This window comes from Pristis pectinata, chromosome 14 (genome assembly GCF_009764475.1).
Source record: "Pristis pectinata isolate sPriPec2 chromosome 14, sPriPec2.1.pri, whole genome shotgun sequence".
Classification (NCBI taxonomy): Eukaryota; Metazoa; Chordata; class Chondrichthyes; order Rhinopristiformes; family Pristidae; genus Pristis; species Pristis pectinata.
Window position 1 is genome coordinate 3,637,609 of NC_067418.1, and position 17,344 is coordinate 3,654,952.

The 17,344-nt window shown below is 47.1% G+C and overlaps 1 protein-coding gene across 10 annotated transcripts in view; it reads right to left on the reverse strand.

Moving 5' to 3' along the window:
• LOC127577915 (liprin-beta-2-like) overlaps positions 1-17,344 on the reverse strand; it is a 285,732-nt gene that overhangs the window by 39,094 nt on the left and 229,294 nt on the right. For 9 of the 10 annotated variants that reach the window (XM_052029589.1, XM_052029588.1, XM_052029584.1 and 6 more), the window contains 3 exons: positions 12,631-12,663; positions 5,691-5,829; positions 996-1,124 (listed from right to left, as the gene is read on the reverse strand). In XM_052029589.1, the coding sequence (XP_051885549.1) occupies positions 996-1,124; positions 5,691-5,829; positions 12,631-12,663 (301 nt within the window). The remainder of the gene's footprint in view (positions 1-995; positions 1,125-5,690; positions 5,830-12,630; positions 12,664-17,344) is intronic. The other variant, XM_052029585.1, reaches the window with a different exon arrangement.

The following is a 17,344-nucleotide window of genomic DNA, read 5'->3' on the forward strand; positions in this document are numbered from 1 at the left end:
TTGAAGGGATTGCTCTGCTAGTGAGATAGCATGGATGTGATGGGTTGAATGGCCTCCTCATGATGCAATAAGCATAAGTAAAGATAATGTGAGAAAAGACTCTAAGCTGATTGGTGGATATTTATCTGGATGAGTTCTCCCTCCTGTTTTAAAATATATACTCTGCCAACATCTGTCAGCTTCATGGCAGGAGGCCATTCAGCCCATCGAGTCTGGGACAGCTCGAGAACAATTTCATTATTTCCCCCACCATGACACATTTTTTCATACTGGTCCCTCATTTCTCCCCAATTCTCTTACCCCTCACTGACACAGGGCAATTTACCGCAGCCAATTAGCCCACCGACCCGTGCGTCGTTGGGATGTGGGAGGAAACCGGAGCACCGGGGGAGGGGGTGGGGGGTTGGGGGTGGCAGGAACCCGCGCGGTCACAGGGATAATGTGCAAACTCCACACACAGACAGCACTAGAAGTCGGGATCGAACCCGGGTCTCTGGAGCTGTCAGGCAGCGGCTCTACCCATTGTGCTGGCCTGAATCTAAATATATCCAAGTATAGACACCCGCTTTCAAAAGCTTTGTCTACATAATTGAAGACCCCACCCACCCGGGACATTCTCTCTTCTCTCCTCTTCCATAGGGTAGAAGATACAGAAGCCTGAGGGCACGTACCACCAGGCTCAAGGACAGCTTCTACCCCACTGTGATAAGACTATCGAACGGTTCCCTTATACAATGAGATGGACTATGACCTCACGATCTACCTTGTTGTGACCTTGCACCTTATTGCACTGCACTTTCTCTGTAGCTGTGACACTTTACTTTGTACTGTTATTGTTTTTACCTGTACTACCTCAATGCACTCTGTACTAACTCAATGTAACTGCACTGTACGATCAGATTGCAAGACAAGTTTTTCACTGCACCTCGATACAAGTGACAATAATAAACCAATACCAATCCCAAGGTTCTGGTGGTGACCCTCCTGAGACTCACATCTGCGTACTGGACAGTTCCCTCGACCTCGCCAGACAGGGTCCCGCAGTCGCTCGAAGACCGCCTCTCTTGAACTCCAGTGCACCCTCGTCATTGTCCTGGAGTGAACTTGAGTGTGTCCTCCGTATTCTAGGCCAAGGAAGGGAGATAACAGAATGGTTACAGCGTGGAGGCAGACTTTTCAGCCCATCTGATCCATACTAATGCTATCCGAGAGCAACCCATTTCCCACAGCCTTGCAAGTTCATTCATTCCTCTGATACCTACCTGGCTCCCTTTTGAATGCTACATCAGGAGGTAGTAGGAGCAGGAGTTGGCCATTCGGCCCCTCAAGCCTGCCTACACAATGGCTGTGGTCTGGCCCAGGCCTCAACTCCTCTTCTGTGCCAGTTTCTGATAGGCCCCAATTCCCTGAACTTTCCATGATCTATCTACTGCATAAAATTATGAGGGGCATAGATAGGGTGGACAAGCAATATCTTTTTCCCATTATTGAGCAATCCAATACCAGAGGACGTGCATTTAAGGTGAGAGGGGGTAGGATCAGAACAGACGTGAGGGGTACGTTTTTTTACTGAGAGAGTGGTGGATGCCTGGAATGCGTTGCCTGATAGGGCAGTGGAGGCAAATTCATTGGGGGCTTTTAAGAGGGGCTTGGATGGGCACATGAATGAGAGGAAAATAGAGGAATATGGGCATTCTGTAGGTAGGAGGGAATAGCTATGTCGGCACAACATTGTGGGCCGAAGGGCCTGTCCTGTACCGTACTGTTCTATGTTCTACTTCCTCTTTAAATACCCCCACCGATCTAACCTCTACGGCCCTCTGGGATACAGAATTCCAGAGATCCCACAGGGAGATCTTCCTTGGCACAACCGAATCTGCCTCCACTACTCCCTGTAGCAGTAGTGTCCATACCTCAGAACCTCAGCAACAACAACCTCAATGTCAGCAAGACCGAGGAACTGATTGTGGACTTCAGGAAGGGGAAGTCGGGAGAACACACACCAGCCCTCATTGAGGGGTCAGCAGCTTCAAGTTTCTGGGCATCAACATCTCAGAGAATCTATCCTGGGCCCAACACATTGACGCAATAACAAGAGGGTGGCATGCCAGCGGCTCTACTTCGTTAGGAGTTTGAGGAGATTTGGTATGTCACCAAAGACCCTTGCAAATTTCTGTAGATGCACGGTGGAGAGCATTCTGACTGGTTGCATCACTGCCTGGTATGGATGTTCCAATGCACAGGATTGCAAGAGGCTGCAGAGGGTTGTAGACTCAGCCACCTCCATCGCGGGCACAACCCTCCCCACCATCGAGGACATCTTCAAGAGGCGGTGCCTCAAGAAGGCGGCATCCATCACCAAGGACCGTCACCATCCGGGACATGCCCTCTTCACGTTACTACCATCAGGGAGGAGGTACAGGAGCCTGAAGACCCACACTCAATGTTTCAGGAACAGCTTCTTCCCCTCCACCATCAGATTTCTGAACGGTCCATGAACATGACCTCGTTATTCCTTTTATTTTTGCACTAATTATTTATTTTTGTAATTTGTAGATTTTTATGTCTTTGCACTGTACTGCTGCCGCAAAACAACAAATTTCATGTCATGTCAGTGATAATAAATCTGATTCTGACCTCATAGCACAGATTACAAAAGGACTTTTTTTCAAAACTCTCAGTTGGAGTATGGTAGGGCACATGGTTCAGGATACGTGAGAGACGAGGAAAAATGTCTTCAGTTGGAGGGACCTGACTCTTTAGAGGCAGAATTATTGAATATTGCGTTTGGCATTCTTGCCTTCATCAGTTGGGGTGTTTAAAAGTCGGGATGTCGAGTTTAAAAGTCGGGATGTCGAGTTTAAAAGTCGGGATGTCATGCTGCAGCTGTATAATACTGTGGTTAGGCCACATCTGGAGTACTGTTTGCGGTTCTGGTTACCCCATTACAGGAAGGATGTGGAGGCTTTGGAGAGGGTGCAGAAGAGGTTCACCAGGATGCTGCCTGGATTCGAGGGTATGTGCTATGAGGTTGGACAAACTTGGGTTGTTTTCTCTGGAGCGTCAGAGGCTGAGGGGAGACCTGATAGGTTTATAAAATTATGAGAGGCAGAGATAGGGTAGACAATAGTCTTTTTCCCAGGGTAGAAATGTCAAGTACTAGAGGGCATGCATTTGAGGTGAGGGGGGGAAGTTTAAAGGAGATGTGTGGGGCAAGTTTCTTTTACACAGAGAGCGGTGGGTGCCTGGAACGGGCTGCCAGGGGTGGTGGTGGAGGCAGATACGATAGAGGTGTTTAAGAGGCTGTTAAATAGACACATGAATATGCGGGGAATGGAGGGATACGGATCATGTGCAGGGAGAAGAGATTTATTTTAATTTGGCATCATGTTTAGCACAGAGATTGAGGGTGCAGAAGAGGTTCACCAGGTTGCTGCCTGGATAAGAGGGCATGAGCTATAAGGAGAAGCTGGACAGACTTGGGCTGTTTTCTCTGGAGCGTCAGTGGCTGAGGGGAGACCTGATAGAAGTTTATAAAATGATGAGAGGCAGAGATAGGGTAGACAGTCAGTCTTTTTCTCAGGGTGGAAATGTCACATAATAGAGGGCATGGTTTTAGGGTGAGAGGGGATAGCTTGAAAGAGTGTTGCACAGAGAGTGGTGGGCGCCTGGAACGGGCTGCCAGGGGTGGTGGTGGAGGCAGATATGGCAATGTTTATGAGGCACAGACTGAGACAGGAACAGGCAGGGAATGGAGGGAGATAGACCACGTGCTGGCAGATGGGATTAGTTTGGATTGGCACAGACATTGTGGGCCTGTTCCTGTGCTGTACTGTTCCATATATCCAAGGCTGAGACAGATGACCTTTGAAACCACAGGGGAAATGGAGGGTCATGGGAAACAGAAGCAAAAGTAGAGCTGAGGTGATGAACCAATCCCAGTGGTTTCTCATGGAGCTAAATGTGGTAACATCAACTTCTGCAGGCTTTCCAGCTCTCCTCTGGGAGATCTGCCCAAACCTGTGCTGGATTTTACCCTGAGGAGGCGCAGATATCCCATTAAAGCAGGCTGATAGCATTTACTCCCAGGGAAGGGTGGTAAGGTTGTTTAAATTGGTAAATTGGTTTCTCATTGTCACATGTACTGAGGTACAGTGAAGAACTTTGTTTTGCATGCCATCCATACAGATCATTTCATCACATCAGTACATCGAGGTAGTACAAGGTAAAACAATAACAGAATGCAGAATAAAGTGTTGCAGTTACAGAGAAAGTGCAGTGCAGGCAGACAATAAGGTGCAAGGGCCATGACGAGGTAGATTGTGAGATCAAGAACAGTACAAGGGCACCGTTCAACAGTCTTATAACAGTGGGATAGAAGCTGTCAGAATCAGGTTTATTATCACTGACATATATCATGAAATGTGTTGTTTTGCATCAGCAGTAGTGCAAGACATGAAAATTAGTATAAGTTACAAAAAATAAATAAATAGTGCAAAAGAGGAACAATGTGGTGTTGTCCTTGAGCCTGGTGGTACGTGCTTTCAGGCTTTTGTATCTTCTGCCTGACTGGTGGGGAGGGGGGGGGGGGTGGGGGAGAGAAGAAAGAGTGTTTGGGGTGGGTGGGGTCTATGCTGGCTGCTTTACTGAAGCAGCGAGAAATGTAGACAAGAGTCCATGGGCAGGAGGCTGGTTACCGTGACGTGCTGGGCTGTGTCCACAACTCTCTGCAGTTTCTTGCAGTTCTGGGCAGAGCAGTTGCCATACCAAGCCGTGATGCATCCTGATAGGATGCTTTCTACTGTGCATCTATAAAAATTGGTGAGGCTCAACGGGGACATGCCAAATTTCTTTAGCCTCCTGAGGAAGTAGAGGTGCTGGTGAGCTTTCTTGGCCGTGGCATCTACGTGGTTGGACCAGGACAGGCTGTTGGCGATGTTCACAGCTGGGAACTTGAAGCTCTCAACCCTCAGGTGTAATATTTATTAAATTTCTTTTACTTCACACATATTATCTTTTAAAAGAGTTAATTAAATATCGTGAACAATTTTTAAAGTTTTCTGAGGGCAGAGCCTTCACTGGCTGGCAGAGCTGTTGTGTGAGGGCAGCTGGCCAGCTGGACTAGCCTGAAGGCTTGGCAACTGGGCTCCCCATGGAAGGCTGTGCAGGGGCCACACTAAGATAGTTCACCAACGATCTTGGGGCAATGGAAGAGCAACGGTGTCACAGAGCACAGAAACAGGTCCTCAGCTCGCTGAGTCCCTGCTGACCGTCAACCATCCATTTACACTGATCCCATTTTATTCTCCCCACATTCCCACCGGACTCTACCACTCAATGACACACTGGGGCCAACATACAGTGGCCAATTAATTGACCAATCAGCTTGTCTTTGGGTAGGTGGGAGAAAATCCACACAGTCACAGGGAGAACGTGCAAACTCCACACGGACAGCACTGGAAGTCGGGATCGAACCTGGGTCGCTGGAGCTGTGAGGCAGCAGCACTATTAACTGCGTCACTGGGCACCCCATTGTACTTGCTTTTAAAGAATTACCAACTATTAAGCACAATTCATCCCGTGGGGTATTCCCATAAACAGGGAGATTCCAGATACAGGAGAGTCAACAACACACATCAATTGAACTGCAAACATCTCACACGCTGGAAATGCTGGAGATTCTGACTCACTTTTCCAGGAATTTCTTGAGCCCTTTGTTCTTTTTGTTCTCAGAGGAATTCGGAGGGAACTGGTCTGTCCCAGTGGTTGAGGAGAGAGGTGAAACGTCAGGAGAGCTAAGGGTGGAGTCAACACTTCTCTCTGTCTCTCCTGGAAGGGAAAACACAGAGTTAGATGTACGGACGATGTCGGCATAAGCCGCAAATGATTTATCCTGCAGCTCAACATGTTTTGTCACTTCCCCCGGTTAAAGCCTTATCCTGGTTACATGGAACATAGAACAGTACAGCACAGGAACAGGCCCTTCGGCCCACAATGTCTGCGTCAAACACAATGCTAAATTAAACTAATTCTATTCTGCCTGCACATGATCCACATCCCTCCACTCCCTGCATGTTCATGTGTCTAGCCTCTTAAACACCTTTATCATATTTGCAATTCCAGGCACCCACCACTCAGTGTAAAAAAGAAACTTGCCCCACACATCTCCTTTGAACTTTCCCCCTCTCACCTTAAATGCATGTCCTCTAGTATTTGACATTTCTACCCTGGGGAAAAGACTCTCACTCTACCCTATCTATACCTCTCATAATTTTATAAACCTCTATCAGGTCTCCCCTCAGCCTCTGACACTCCAGAGAAAACAACCCAAGTCTGTCCAACCTCTCCTTGTAGCTCATACCCTCTAATCCAGGCAGCATCCTGGTAAACCTCTTCTGCACCTTTTCCAAAGCCTCCATATCCTTCCTGTAATGGATCGACCAGAATTGAACGCAATACTCCAAGTGCACCCTAACGAAAATTTTATATAGCTGCAATATGACTTCATGACTCTTATATGCAAGATGCCTTCTTTACCACCCTATCTACCTGTGTGGCCACTTTCAGTGAGCTATGGACGGACCCCAAGATCCCTCTGTACATCAATGCTGTTAAGGGTCCTGCCATTAACTGCATGCATTCCCCTTACATTTGACGTCCCAAAGTGTAACTCCTTACACTTGACCAGATTAATCTCCATCCGCCATTTCTCCGCCCATATCTGTAACTAATCTATATCCGCAGTATCCTTTGACAGCCCCCTACACTGTCCACAGCTCCAACCACCTTTGCATCATCTGCAAACTTACTAACCCACCCGTCCACATTTTCATCCAGGTCATTTATATACATCACAGTTATTAGTGATAAAAGCATATTTAATGAATTTAATATCTCTTTACTTGCTGACTGACAGCTGTGGCTCAATGGGTAGTAACCCAGCCTTTAGGAATAAGAAGTGTCCCATCAGCCTTCGAAACTATTCTGGCATTCGGTGGGATCAGGTACTTCTCCTCTGGCCAATGACCCCAAATATCTATAGTTAGCAGAAGATCTGTCATTCTAGATTTATCAATTCATTAACCTGTTTTATCAGATATCTTTATCCGTCACGTGTACATCAAAACATGTATCTTTTGCGTAGAGTGTTCTGGGGGCAGCCCGCAAGTGTCACCACGCTTCCGGTGCCAACATAGCACGCCCACAACTTCCTAACCCGTACGTCTTTGGAATGTGGGAGGAAACCGGAGCACCCGGAGGAAACCCACGCAGACACGGGGAGAACGTACAAACTCCTTACAGATAGCGGCAGGAATTGAACTTGTGTCGCTGGCACTGTAATAGTGTTACGCTAACCGCTACACTACCGTGCGTAAAGTGATAGGTCGAAATGTGTGCGTCACGGTTTGCTGGGAGATGAGTTCGCTGGTTTGAATGAAATGCTCAAGCCACACTTGCTGCCTCAGGGATTGGTGGATTGACTAAAGTCATAGAGTTATACAGCACAGAAGCAGGCTCTTCAGCCCAACTCGTCCATGCCAACTAAGCCTTCCTGAGCTAGTCCCTCTTGTCCATGTTTGGCCCTTATCGTTCTAAACCTTTCCTGTCCATTTACCTGTCCAAGTGTTTATTAAACATTGTAATAGTACCCACCCTCTGGCAGCTGACTCCACATACCTTACACCCTCTGCGTGAAAAACCTGCCTCTCAGATCCCCTTGGTGGCTTATTTATAGGTTGATTGCGATTGGCCAGTGTGTGGGGCTTCGACCAGTGTGTAAGATAACTCCACCCTTCCCTTTGGAATGATGTCCAATCCATCGGAGGAGATCCTTCCATTCCCACCACAGTGGTCAAACAAATGAAGGAATCATTGATTGGTCCAACCCTAAACTACCCAACCAACGACTATGGGCATTCTCGACCACAGATTAGAGTCCAATCCCACCCTCCACTCACACCCTGCACCCTTTAATACCCCACCCAGTCTAATGCCCCCTCTGACCCTTGTACATACTTGGTTTGCCACCTCTGTCCATTAGTGACTGTGGGCAGTTTCCTGCAGTTTTTGTTTAAAAAAAAACTAAAGGCAGCCTGCTTTTTGGAAAGAGTGCAGCGTTAACTGAAACTTTGCCCTGACAAGACGTCAGAAGCGAGGGCTGACCTTGGTAATGGACTCAACTCCATGCACATTTGAAACAAGGAGCATTGTCTGGGATCCAGACAACTTGAGCTCAGCGTGCAGCCTCGCCAGAACTGCTGGTAAATTAACACTGGCAAGTTGTTGTTGGCTGGCACCCAATCTGGCAAAGCAGTGACTTCTTACATGTCCACAGCCACGTGGCTCCTTGGAAGAAAGCAGTGGAGAGGCTCTGATGCCGAGCCAACAGCCCGTGCCCCCGGCCATGCCAAACAGTCCCCAGCTCCCCCTCGACACCCACCCTACAAAACAAAAACCAGTCACAACTCCGGCTACTTAACAATAACCAAATGAACTTCCAACAATGGCGCCGGAGCAGGGCGACACGTTGCAAGCTGCTCTCTACAGATCTACTCATTACCCTTACTATAATTGTTCTACACTTTTAAATTTAAACTCTATGTCACTAACTATCACTAATAATGTTCTTTTAAATCTTCTTACAGGGCTGGCGCTCTTCCGACGTCCAGAAACGACTTCCTTATACAATGAGATGGACTCTGACCTCACGATCTACCTTGTTGTGACCTTGCACCTTATTGCACTGCACTTTCTCTGTAGCTGTGACACTTTACTCTGTACTGTTATTCTTTTTACCTGTACTACATCAATGCACTCTGTACTAACTCAATGTAACTGCACTGTGTAATGAATTGACCTGTACGATCAGTTTGTAAGACAAGCTTTTCACTGTACCTTGGTACAAGTGACAATAATAAACCAATACCAATATATAGCACCTTCAACATACAAGTAGCTCTGCTATAATGTGACAGTTATCTTCCTTGCATTATAGAAAGTCACATTATAGCAGAGCAGGCTGTAGTTTCCTTTAAAGTACAGATTTAAACAGGTTTTTCCAATCATGCTATTGCCAACATAGTGCATCCGATCATGTTAACCATTTTGTGTTAATGGAAACACGTTAAACAATCTGCAATAAAGTGCCAAAGAGTTTGACAGCAGCAACAAGTTGGTATCAGTGGTGCTACAACAAGCAGGCTGACTTGGTCATTGTAGGAGAGAGGGCTGGAGCTTGGGTCAAAGGCACAGCTGCCAGGGGGCCTCTGGTACCGAAGAGAAGTCGAGTCCTGGGGTAGATCAGCCACGGAGACACAAGAGAGAAATCTGGAGTGACACACAAGGTGCTGGAGGAGATGCTTGCCCGAGAGGCAGAGCTGGAAGACGTACAGAGATCTGGGGCTCCAGCTGGGGCGAAGCCATGGCTGAGTGGAGCTCAGTCAAGAACACAAGAGCGAGACTAGGACTCTTGGCCCCTCAATCCTGCCCCATGGCTGATCTACAGAGGGATCAGCCCTCCATAGATGCTGCCTGACCCACTGAGTTCCTCCAGCATCTTGTGTGTTGCTCTAGATTTCTCTCGTGTCTCTAGCACAGACTCAACTCCTAGAACATAGAACACTACAGCACAGTACAGGTCCTTCGGCCCACAATGTTGTGCTGACATTTTATCCTGCTCTAAGATCTATCTAACCCTTTCCTCCCACATAGCCCTCTATTTCTCTATCATTCATGTGTCTACCTAAGAGTCTCTTAAATGTCCCTAATACGTCTGCCTCCAGAACCTCTGCCGGCAGTGCGTTTCACGCACCCACCACTCTCTGTGTAAAACACTTACCCCTGACATCCCCCTTATATCTTCCTCCAATCGCCTTAAAATTATATCCCCTCGTGTTAGCCATTGTTGCACTGCGAGGAAGTCTCTGACTGTCCACTCGATCTATGCCTCTTGTACACCTCTATCAAGCCACCTCTCATCCTGCTTCTCTCCAAACAGAAAAGCCCGAGCTCGCTCAACCAATCTCTTTGGTACAAGATCCCCATAGCCCTCAATGCCCTAATCATTCACAATTTATATCTCCCTCTGCTGTACATATTCTAATAACATGGATTTCACCACCCTTAGGGCTCAAGAATTTCAGAGATTCACTCCACTCTTTGAGAAGAAATTTTCAGGTACTTCGGACTGCCCTCTCATCCTGAAACTATGTCCCCTTGTTTGAGATTCTGCCACTGGTGAAAATATCCTGACATCTACCCTGTTGGGATGTTATACGTTAATGAACCTTCTAAACTCCAAAGAATACAGACTCATGGGTTGTGGAGATTTGCCGAATTTACGCTGGACGATTCAGAGGTTAGGGTTGTCAAGTCTAGTGGTAGCCAGGGACTGGCTGGAGGTTTTGGGAGCTGAGGCAGGGCAGGGATCTGAACAAAGTAGCAGATCTTCTTCTAGGTTTTGTGGACGTGGGTTTCGAAGCCCAGCTCTCAGATCAAACGGGAAGCTGGGATCGGCAAGTCTGGCTCAGCCCCAGATGGGGCGGACAGGTGGAATACCTGGTGGGTCGGGAATGATGTTGGTGACAGGGGGAGGAGGAAGGGCTTGTGTCAGCTTCAACGACCGATCTCGGCTGCTGAACGAGGTGGGATGGGCTGTGGGCTACCTCCCAGCGTTCAAGGGCCCTTCCTGGGTGTCTGTACCCCAGGGCCAAGACTAACTCCACATGGGATCAGATTTCTACCTGGAGTTAATTAGAGTCAGGGAAGCCTGTTCCCTCCTATATATCGGGCTTTCCCTTTTCCTATCCTCAGTCCTGAAGAAGGGTCCTGACCTGAAACGTTGACCGCCTGCTTTTCTCCACGGATGCTGCCTGGCCTGCTGAGTTCCTCCAGCATCATCGTGTTTTTCATCTGGATTCCAGCGTCTGCGGTCCCTTAACAGGGAAACAGGCCCTGTAACCCATCAAGACCCCACTGACCATCAGATACCCATCTAAACTAATCCTACGTCACCTCCCATTTTTCATTCTCCCCACATTCCCATCAACTCCCCTGAGATTCCACCATTCACCTGCACACTAGGGGCTATTTACAGTGGCCGATTAACCTATCAACCTGCACGTCTTTCGGATGTGGCAGGAAACCCACTCAGTCACGGGGAGAACGGGAAAACTCCACACAGACAACGCCGGAGGTCAGGATCGAAGCTGGGGCTCTGGCGTTGTGAGACAGCGGCCCTACCCGCTGTGCCACCGTGCCCATTCTTCTTAACAGCCACAAGACTGCCCAGGCGGGAAACGCATGGGCAGTAACAACAACAACAACTTGTGTTTACCTAGCACCTACAACTTGGTAAATAACACAAGTACCTTACAGGAACATTTATCAGGGAAATACCATGCTGAGCTTCAACCTTAGGGTTGGTGGCTGGAAGCTTGGTCAAACAGGAAAGTTTTAACAAGCCTCTTAGGAGGAGAGATGGAGAGGTTCGGGAAGGGAACTCCAGAACTTAGGGGAAAGCAATGGCACAGTTGGTAGGGCCGCTGCCTCACAGCGCCAGAGAACCAGGTTCAATCCTGACCTCGGGTGCTGTCTGTGTGGAGTTTGCACGTTCTCCCCGTGTGGATTTCCCTGGATGCTCCGGTTTCCTCCCACATCCCAAAGACGTGCGGGGTTGGTGGGTTAATTGGCCGCTGTAAGTTGCCCCTAGTGTGTGGGTGAGGGGTAGAATCTCGGGGGAGTTGATGGGAATGTGGGGGGATTAAAATAGGATGAGTGTAACCAGATGGTTGATGGTCGGTACAGACTCGATGGGCCAAAGGTCCTGTTTCTATGCTGTATCTCTCTATGAATCTATGATAACTGTAAGCAAGGCGGTAGTGGTTCAGTGATTTTTTTTCCCTTCTGTACTACCTTGATGTACTTCTGTATGGAATGATCTGTCTGGATGGCACGCACACAAAAGCTTTTCACTGTATCTCGGTACATGTGACAATAATAAACCAACTACCAATTAAAATGGTTAATGCACAAGAGGCTGGAATTGGAGGAGTTCAGAGATGAGATGAGATATCTTTATTAGTCACATGTATATTGAAACACACAGTGAAATGCATCTTTTGCATAGAGTGTTCTGGGAGCAGCCCACAAGTGTCGCCACGCTTCCGGCGCCAACATAACATGCCCACAACTTCCTAACCCGTACATCTTTGGAATGTGGGAGGAAACCGGAGCACCCGGAGGAAACCCACGCAGATATGGGGAGAACGTACAAACTTCTTACAGACAGTGGCTGGAATTGAACCCGGGTCGCTGGTGCTGTAATAGCGTTACACTAACCGCTACACTACCGTGCTTGCAGAAGGTGCTAAGGCTGGAGGGGATTACAGAGGCAAGGAGGGAGTGGAAAAAGAGGGATTCAGAAATGTGGATGGGAATTTTACAATCGAGGGATTCCTGGATTGAAGTCAGTGCAGATCAGTGGGCAGAGACTGAATGGAACTGGGTGTGGTCAAGTGTCGTAATACACCCATCCCCAGTCCCCTCTCGTGTACCCACACTCCAGATTGACCCAGAAGTATAAAGCAGACAAGTCACAGCCAGCGAGGAAGCACTTGCGCGGTACTGTACCTAAGTTCAGAGCGCTGGCGCTCCTGGACCGGTCTTCGACCATCCCGAGAAGCAGCAAGCCATGTGGAGAGAGAAAAGTGTGGCAGAGAGGGAAAATTCAAAAATGAAAACTGCAAACTAAGCAGCAGCAGCAAACCCATGCAGAAGAACACTCCACAGCAAACACTAACATGGCCGGTAAAGCCAGGGAACACAGCACCAAGTGATTAGTCAGATAAAAATAAAACTGCACATGTTGGAAATAGAACATAGAACACTACAGCACAGTACAGGTCCTTCGGCCCACGATGTGGTGCCGACATTTTATCCTGCTCTAAGATCTATCTAACCCTTCCCTCCCACATAGCCCTTCATTTCTCTATCATTCATGTGCCTGCCTAATGTGAATGTCCCTCATGTATCTGCCTCCACCACCTCTGCCGGCAGTCCGTTCCATGCACCCACCACTCTCTGTGTAAAAAAAAAACTTGCCTGAAATCTGAAACAAAGACAGAAAACACTGGAAACACTCAGCAGGTCAGGCAGCATCCGTGGAGGGAGAAACAGATTCAACACTTTGAGTCAAAACCAAAGGGCCTTCGATCTCAAGCATTGCCTCTGTTTCTCTTTCTCTTTGGTTAGTCAGATTCCTGGTTTTAGCTCTGGCCACTTAGGCTGCACTTACAAATAAAGTTAAATAAGTATTTAATGAATTCTACTTCTAAATATCGACCAAAGTTTATTGATCTTAGGTAATATTCTACCTCATTGAACCTCTTCTAATAAGTTACCCGTGGAGATTTGAGACTCATTCTTATGGTCCATCTAGTGGCCAGAGCTTGCAACAATGAAGTCGTAAAAATGAAGAGGGAGATGTTGACACAGCAAATTATAATGGAAAATATTAATGTCGCATCAAATCTATATGACAGGAAGCACTGCTAATGGACAGGAAGTATATTTGCATGCAGAAGTGTTAATACATAGAGTGTGATAACATACAAAAACATATTTCAACCTTCTCTTGCAGAGTACAAACCAAGAACAATCATGAAATGTTGGGGCAGCATTTGGGAACTATATTTTCATTTAGTTTTTCCATTGTCTTGTACCTATGCAGTTGTTCAAGAAGGCAGCTCACCATCACCTTCTCAAAGGCAAGTGTGGATGTCTACATCAATGGTGCTGAGGTCAAGATGGTCGAGAGCTTCAAGTTCCCAGGAGTGAACATCACCAGTAGCCTGTCCTGGTCCAACCATGAAGATGCCACAGCCCAGAAAGCTCACCAGTGCCTCTATTTCCTCAGGAGGCTAAAGAAATTTGGCGTGTCCCCCTTGACACTCACCAACTTTTATTGAGGCACCATAGAAAGCATCCTGTCCGGATGCATCATGGCTTGGTACGGCAACTGCTCTGCCCGGGACCGCAAGAAACTGCAGAGAATTGTGGACACAGCTCAGCACATCACAGAAACCAGCCTCCACTCCAAGGACTCTGTCTGCACTTCTCGCTGCCTTGGTAAAGCAGCCGACAGAATCAAAGACCCCTCCCATCCTGGTCATTCTCTCCTCTCCCATTGGGCAGAAAATATAAAAGCCTCAAAGCACGTACCACCAGGCTCAAGGACAACTTCTATCCCGCTGTTACAAGACTATTGAACAGTTCCTTTATACGATAAGATGGACTCTTGACCTCACAATCTACCTTGTTATGGCCTTGCACCTTATTGTCTACCTGCACTGCATTTCCTCTGTAGCTGTGACACTTTACTCTGCATTCTGTATTGTTTTACCTTGTACTACCTCAATGCACTGTGTAATGAATTGATCTGTACGATCGGTATGCAAGACAAGTTTTTCATTGTACCTCGGTACATGTGACAATAAACCAATAGGCAATTAAATGTTAGATCAGCTTGTGAAGCCCACGTCCCTCGAACGAATAAAACAAAATGCAAATAGCACACTTAACAGAAGCAAATTAGCCTTGTGGGAAAATTAATAATAAAAAAAAACCAGAAAATGATATGAGTATTGGTTTATTATTGTCACTTGTACCGAGGTACAGTGAAAAACTTGCCTTGCAAACCGATCGTACAGGTCAATTCATTACACAGTGCATTGAGGTGGTACAGGGTAAACGCTGGTAGTTCAGGGTGAAAATGCTGGAAACACTCAGCAGGTCAGGCAGAATCTGTTAATGTTTCAGGTTGAAGACTCTTCATCAGAACTGAGAAAGAGAGAAACAACTTTGTCTCGACAGCAGAGATGACGACAGCAATGGGTGGAACGGAGGGAATTCCTCATAGGATGAAATGGTGCAGTCATTAAGGGCCTCTTATCCTCCTTTGTCTGTGTAACGGAGACACAAGAGATTCTGCAGATGCTGGAATCTGGAGCAACACACACAAAGTGCTGGAGGAACTCAGTGGGTCAGGCAGCATCCGTGGAGGGAAATAAACAGTCGACGTTTCGGGCCGAGACCCTTCATCAGGACTGGAAAGGAAGAGGGCAGAAGCCAGAATAAGGAGGTGGGGGGAGGGGGAGGAGCACACGCAGGCAGGGGACAGGTGAGTTCAGGGGATAGGTGAGTCCAGGTGAGGGGACAAGGTAGGTGGGTGGGTGGGGGAGGGGAGAGAGATGTAATAAGCTGAGAGGGCAGTGGAGGCACGTGCCCAGGAAGGCCATGTGGCTGGGCAGCAGAGGCAAGTGTCTGTGTAATGATCTGAATAAGATATCTTTTATCGGTCACATGTACATCGCAACATACAGTGAAATGCATCTTTTGCGTAGAGTGTTCTGGGGGCAGCCCGCAAGTGTCGCCACGCTTCCGGCACCAACATAGCATGCCCACAACTTCCTAACCCGTACGTCTTTGGAATGTGGGAGGAAACCGGAACACCCGGAGGAAACCCACGCAGACATGGAGAGAACATACAAACTCCTTACAGACGGCAACGGGAATTAAACTCGGGTCGCTGGCGCTGTGATACCGTTATGCTAACCGCTACACTACCGCGCCAGGTAATGTATAGTCTGGTCTATTGGGACATGCCCTGCAGACGAGAATATACAAATGAAAGAAAAAGCAGGAGAGGGCTGGCAGCAAAAAGTGCCCGGTCCTGATTCAGACTGAAAGAAAGAGCAAGTTATCTAAAGCTGGAAAATTCAAGAAATCAATATTGAATATTCCTCATGTAATTCGCTTTCTCCCTTTCAAGTTCTGATGAAGGACCTTCGACCTGAAATGTCAGCTGTTTCTCCTTCCACAGTCACTGCCTGACCTGCTGAATGTTTCCAGCATTTTCTAATTTTATTTCAGATTGCCAGCCTCTGCAGTTTTTTTGACTTTACTTGAAAAAAACACCTCAGTTTATCAATAATATTAACTCGGGTTGGGAATTGTGATCGGGAGCCTGAACTGATGATCGGAAGACACATCCTAATCCACTGTTGTGGATTTAATTTCTGATGCAGCAGAATGTCCGGGGGTGGGTGGGGTCTTCGATTATGTTGGCTGCTTACTCGTCTTGGCCTTGCACCTTATTGTCTGCCTGCACGGCACTTTCTCTGTAACTGTAACACTTTATTCTGCATTCTGTTATTGTTTGCCCTTATACTACCTCAATGCACTGTTGTAATGAATTGATCTGTATGGACGGCATGCAGAATTAAGTTTTTCACTGTACCTCAGTACATGTGACAATAATAAACTAATTTACCAATTAATTGTATTGCAGCAGAAAGACTAGATGTCCAATCAGTTCTGAGGACTAGTCAGAGCTCTCAGGTGTGGTATTCAGGACTCTGTGTCACTTCTTAATACCACATGGGGTTAATCTTATTGGCTGGTGAGGATCTCACTAGATGGATCATCCACTTACACTTCTGACTGAAAATGGTTCAAAAGGTTCCCATGGCAATCAGAATGTGAATACAAATCCAACCCATGGAAATATAGATCTGTCTGCGGGGTTCCAGCACACGTTTTACCAAAGTATTTATTAGTCCACTACAATTACATCCTCTGCAAATTGCAAACTGTTATCCTTTTACTCTGTCTGCACTCTGTATTGTTTTCCCTTGTACTACCTCAATGCACTGTGTAATGAATTGATCTGTACGGAGGTTCACAAGACGGGTTTTTCACTGTACCTCAGTACATGTGACAATAATAAATGCATGTACCAAGCGTTAGGAAGGAATTGCTTTACTTCTGTATTCAAACCCTCTCCTCGTGGCCTTCATAAGGAGAGCATTTGAGTTAAGATATCCCACTGCAACAGTACAGGGCCTTGGTGAGACCTTGCCTGGAGCTTTATGTACAGATTACTTAAAAAGGGACCTACTTTCCACAGATGGGGTGTAATGAAAATTCATGGACAGGTTCCTGAGCTGGTGAAGTTGGAACATGAGGAGAGATTAAGTAGGTTAGGACTGTATGCTCTATATTTTAGAAGAATTGAGAAGAATTCACCTTATTGAAAATCCTTACAGGGTCCAAGCAGATGGATTCAGGCAGAATGTTTCCTGAGGAGTCTAGACCCAGAAGTCACAATCTCTGAATGAAAGGGTCGGTTACTTTGGAATGAGACAAGGAGAAGTTTCTTCAGCCAGAGGGTGGTGAGCCGGTGAAATTCTCTCTCCTAGGCTCAGTCAGTGAACTGATTTGAAAGTGAGATCAATAGATTTCTGGAGATTAAGGAAGCAAGGGATACAAGAAGGGCCTATTCTTG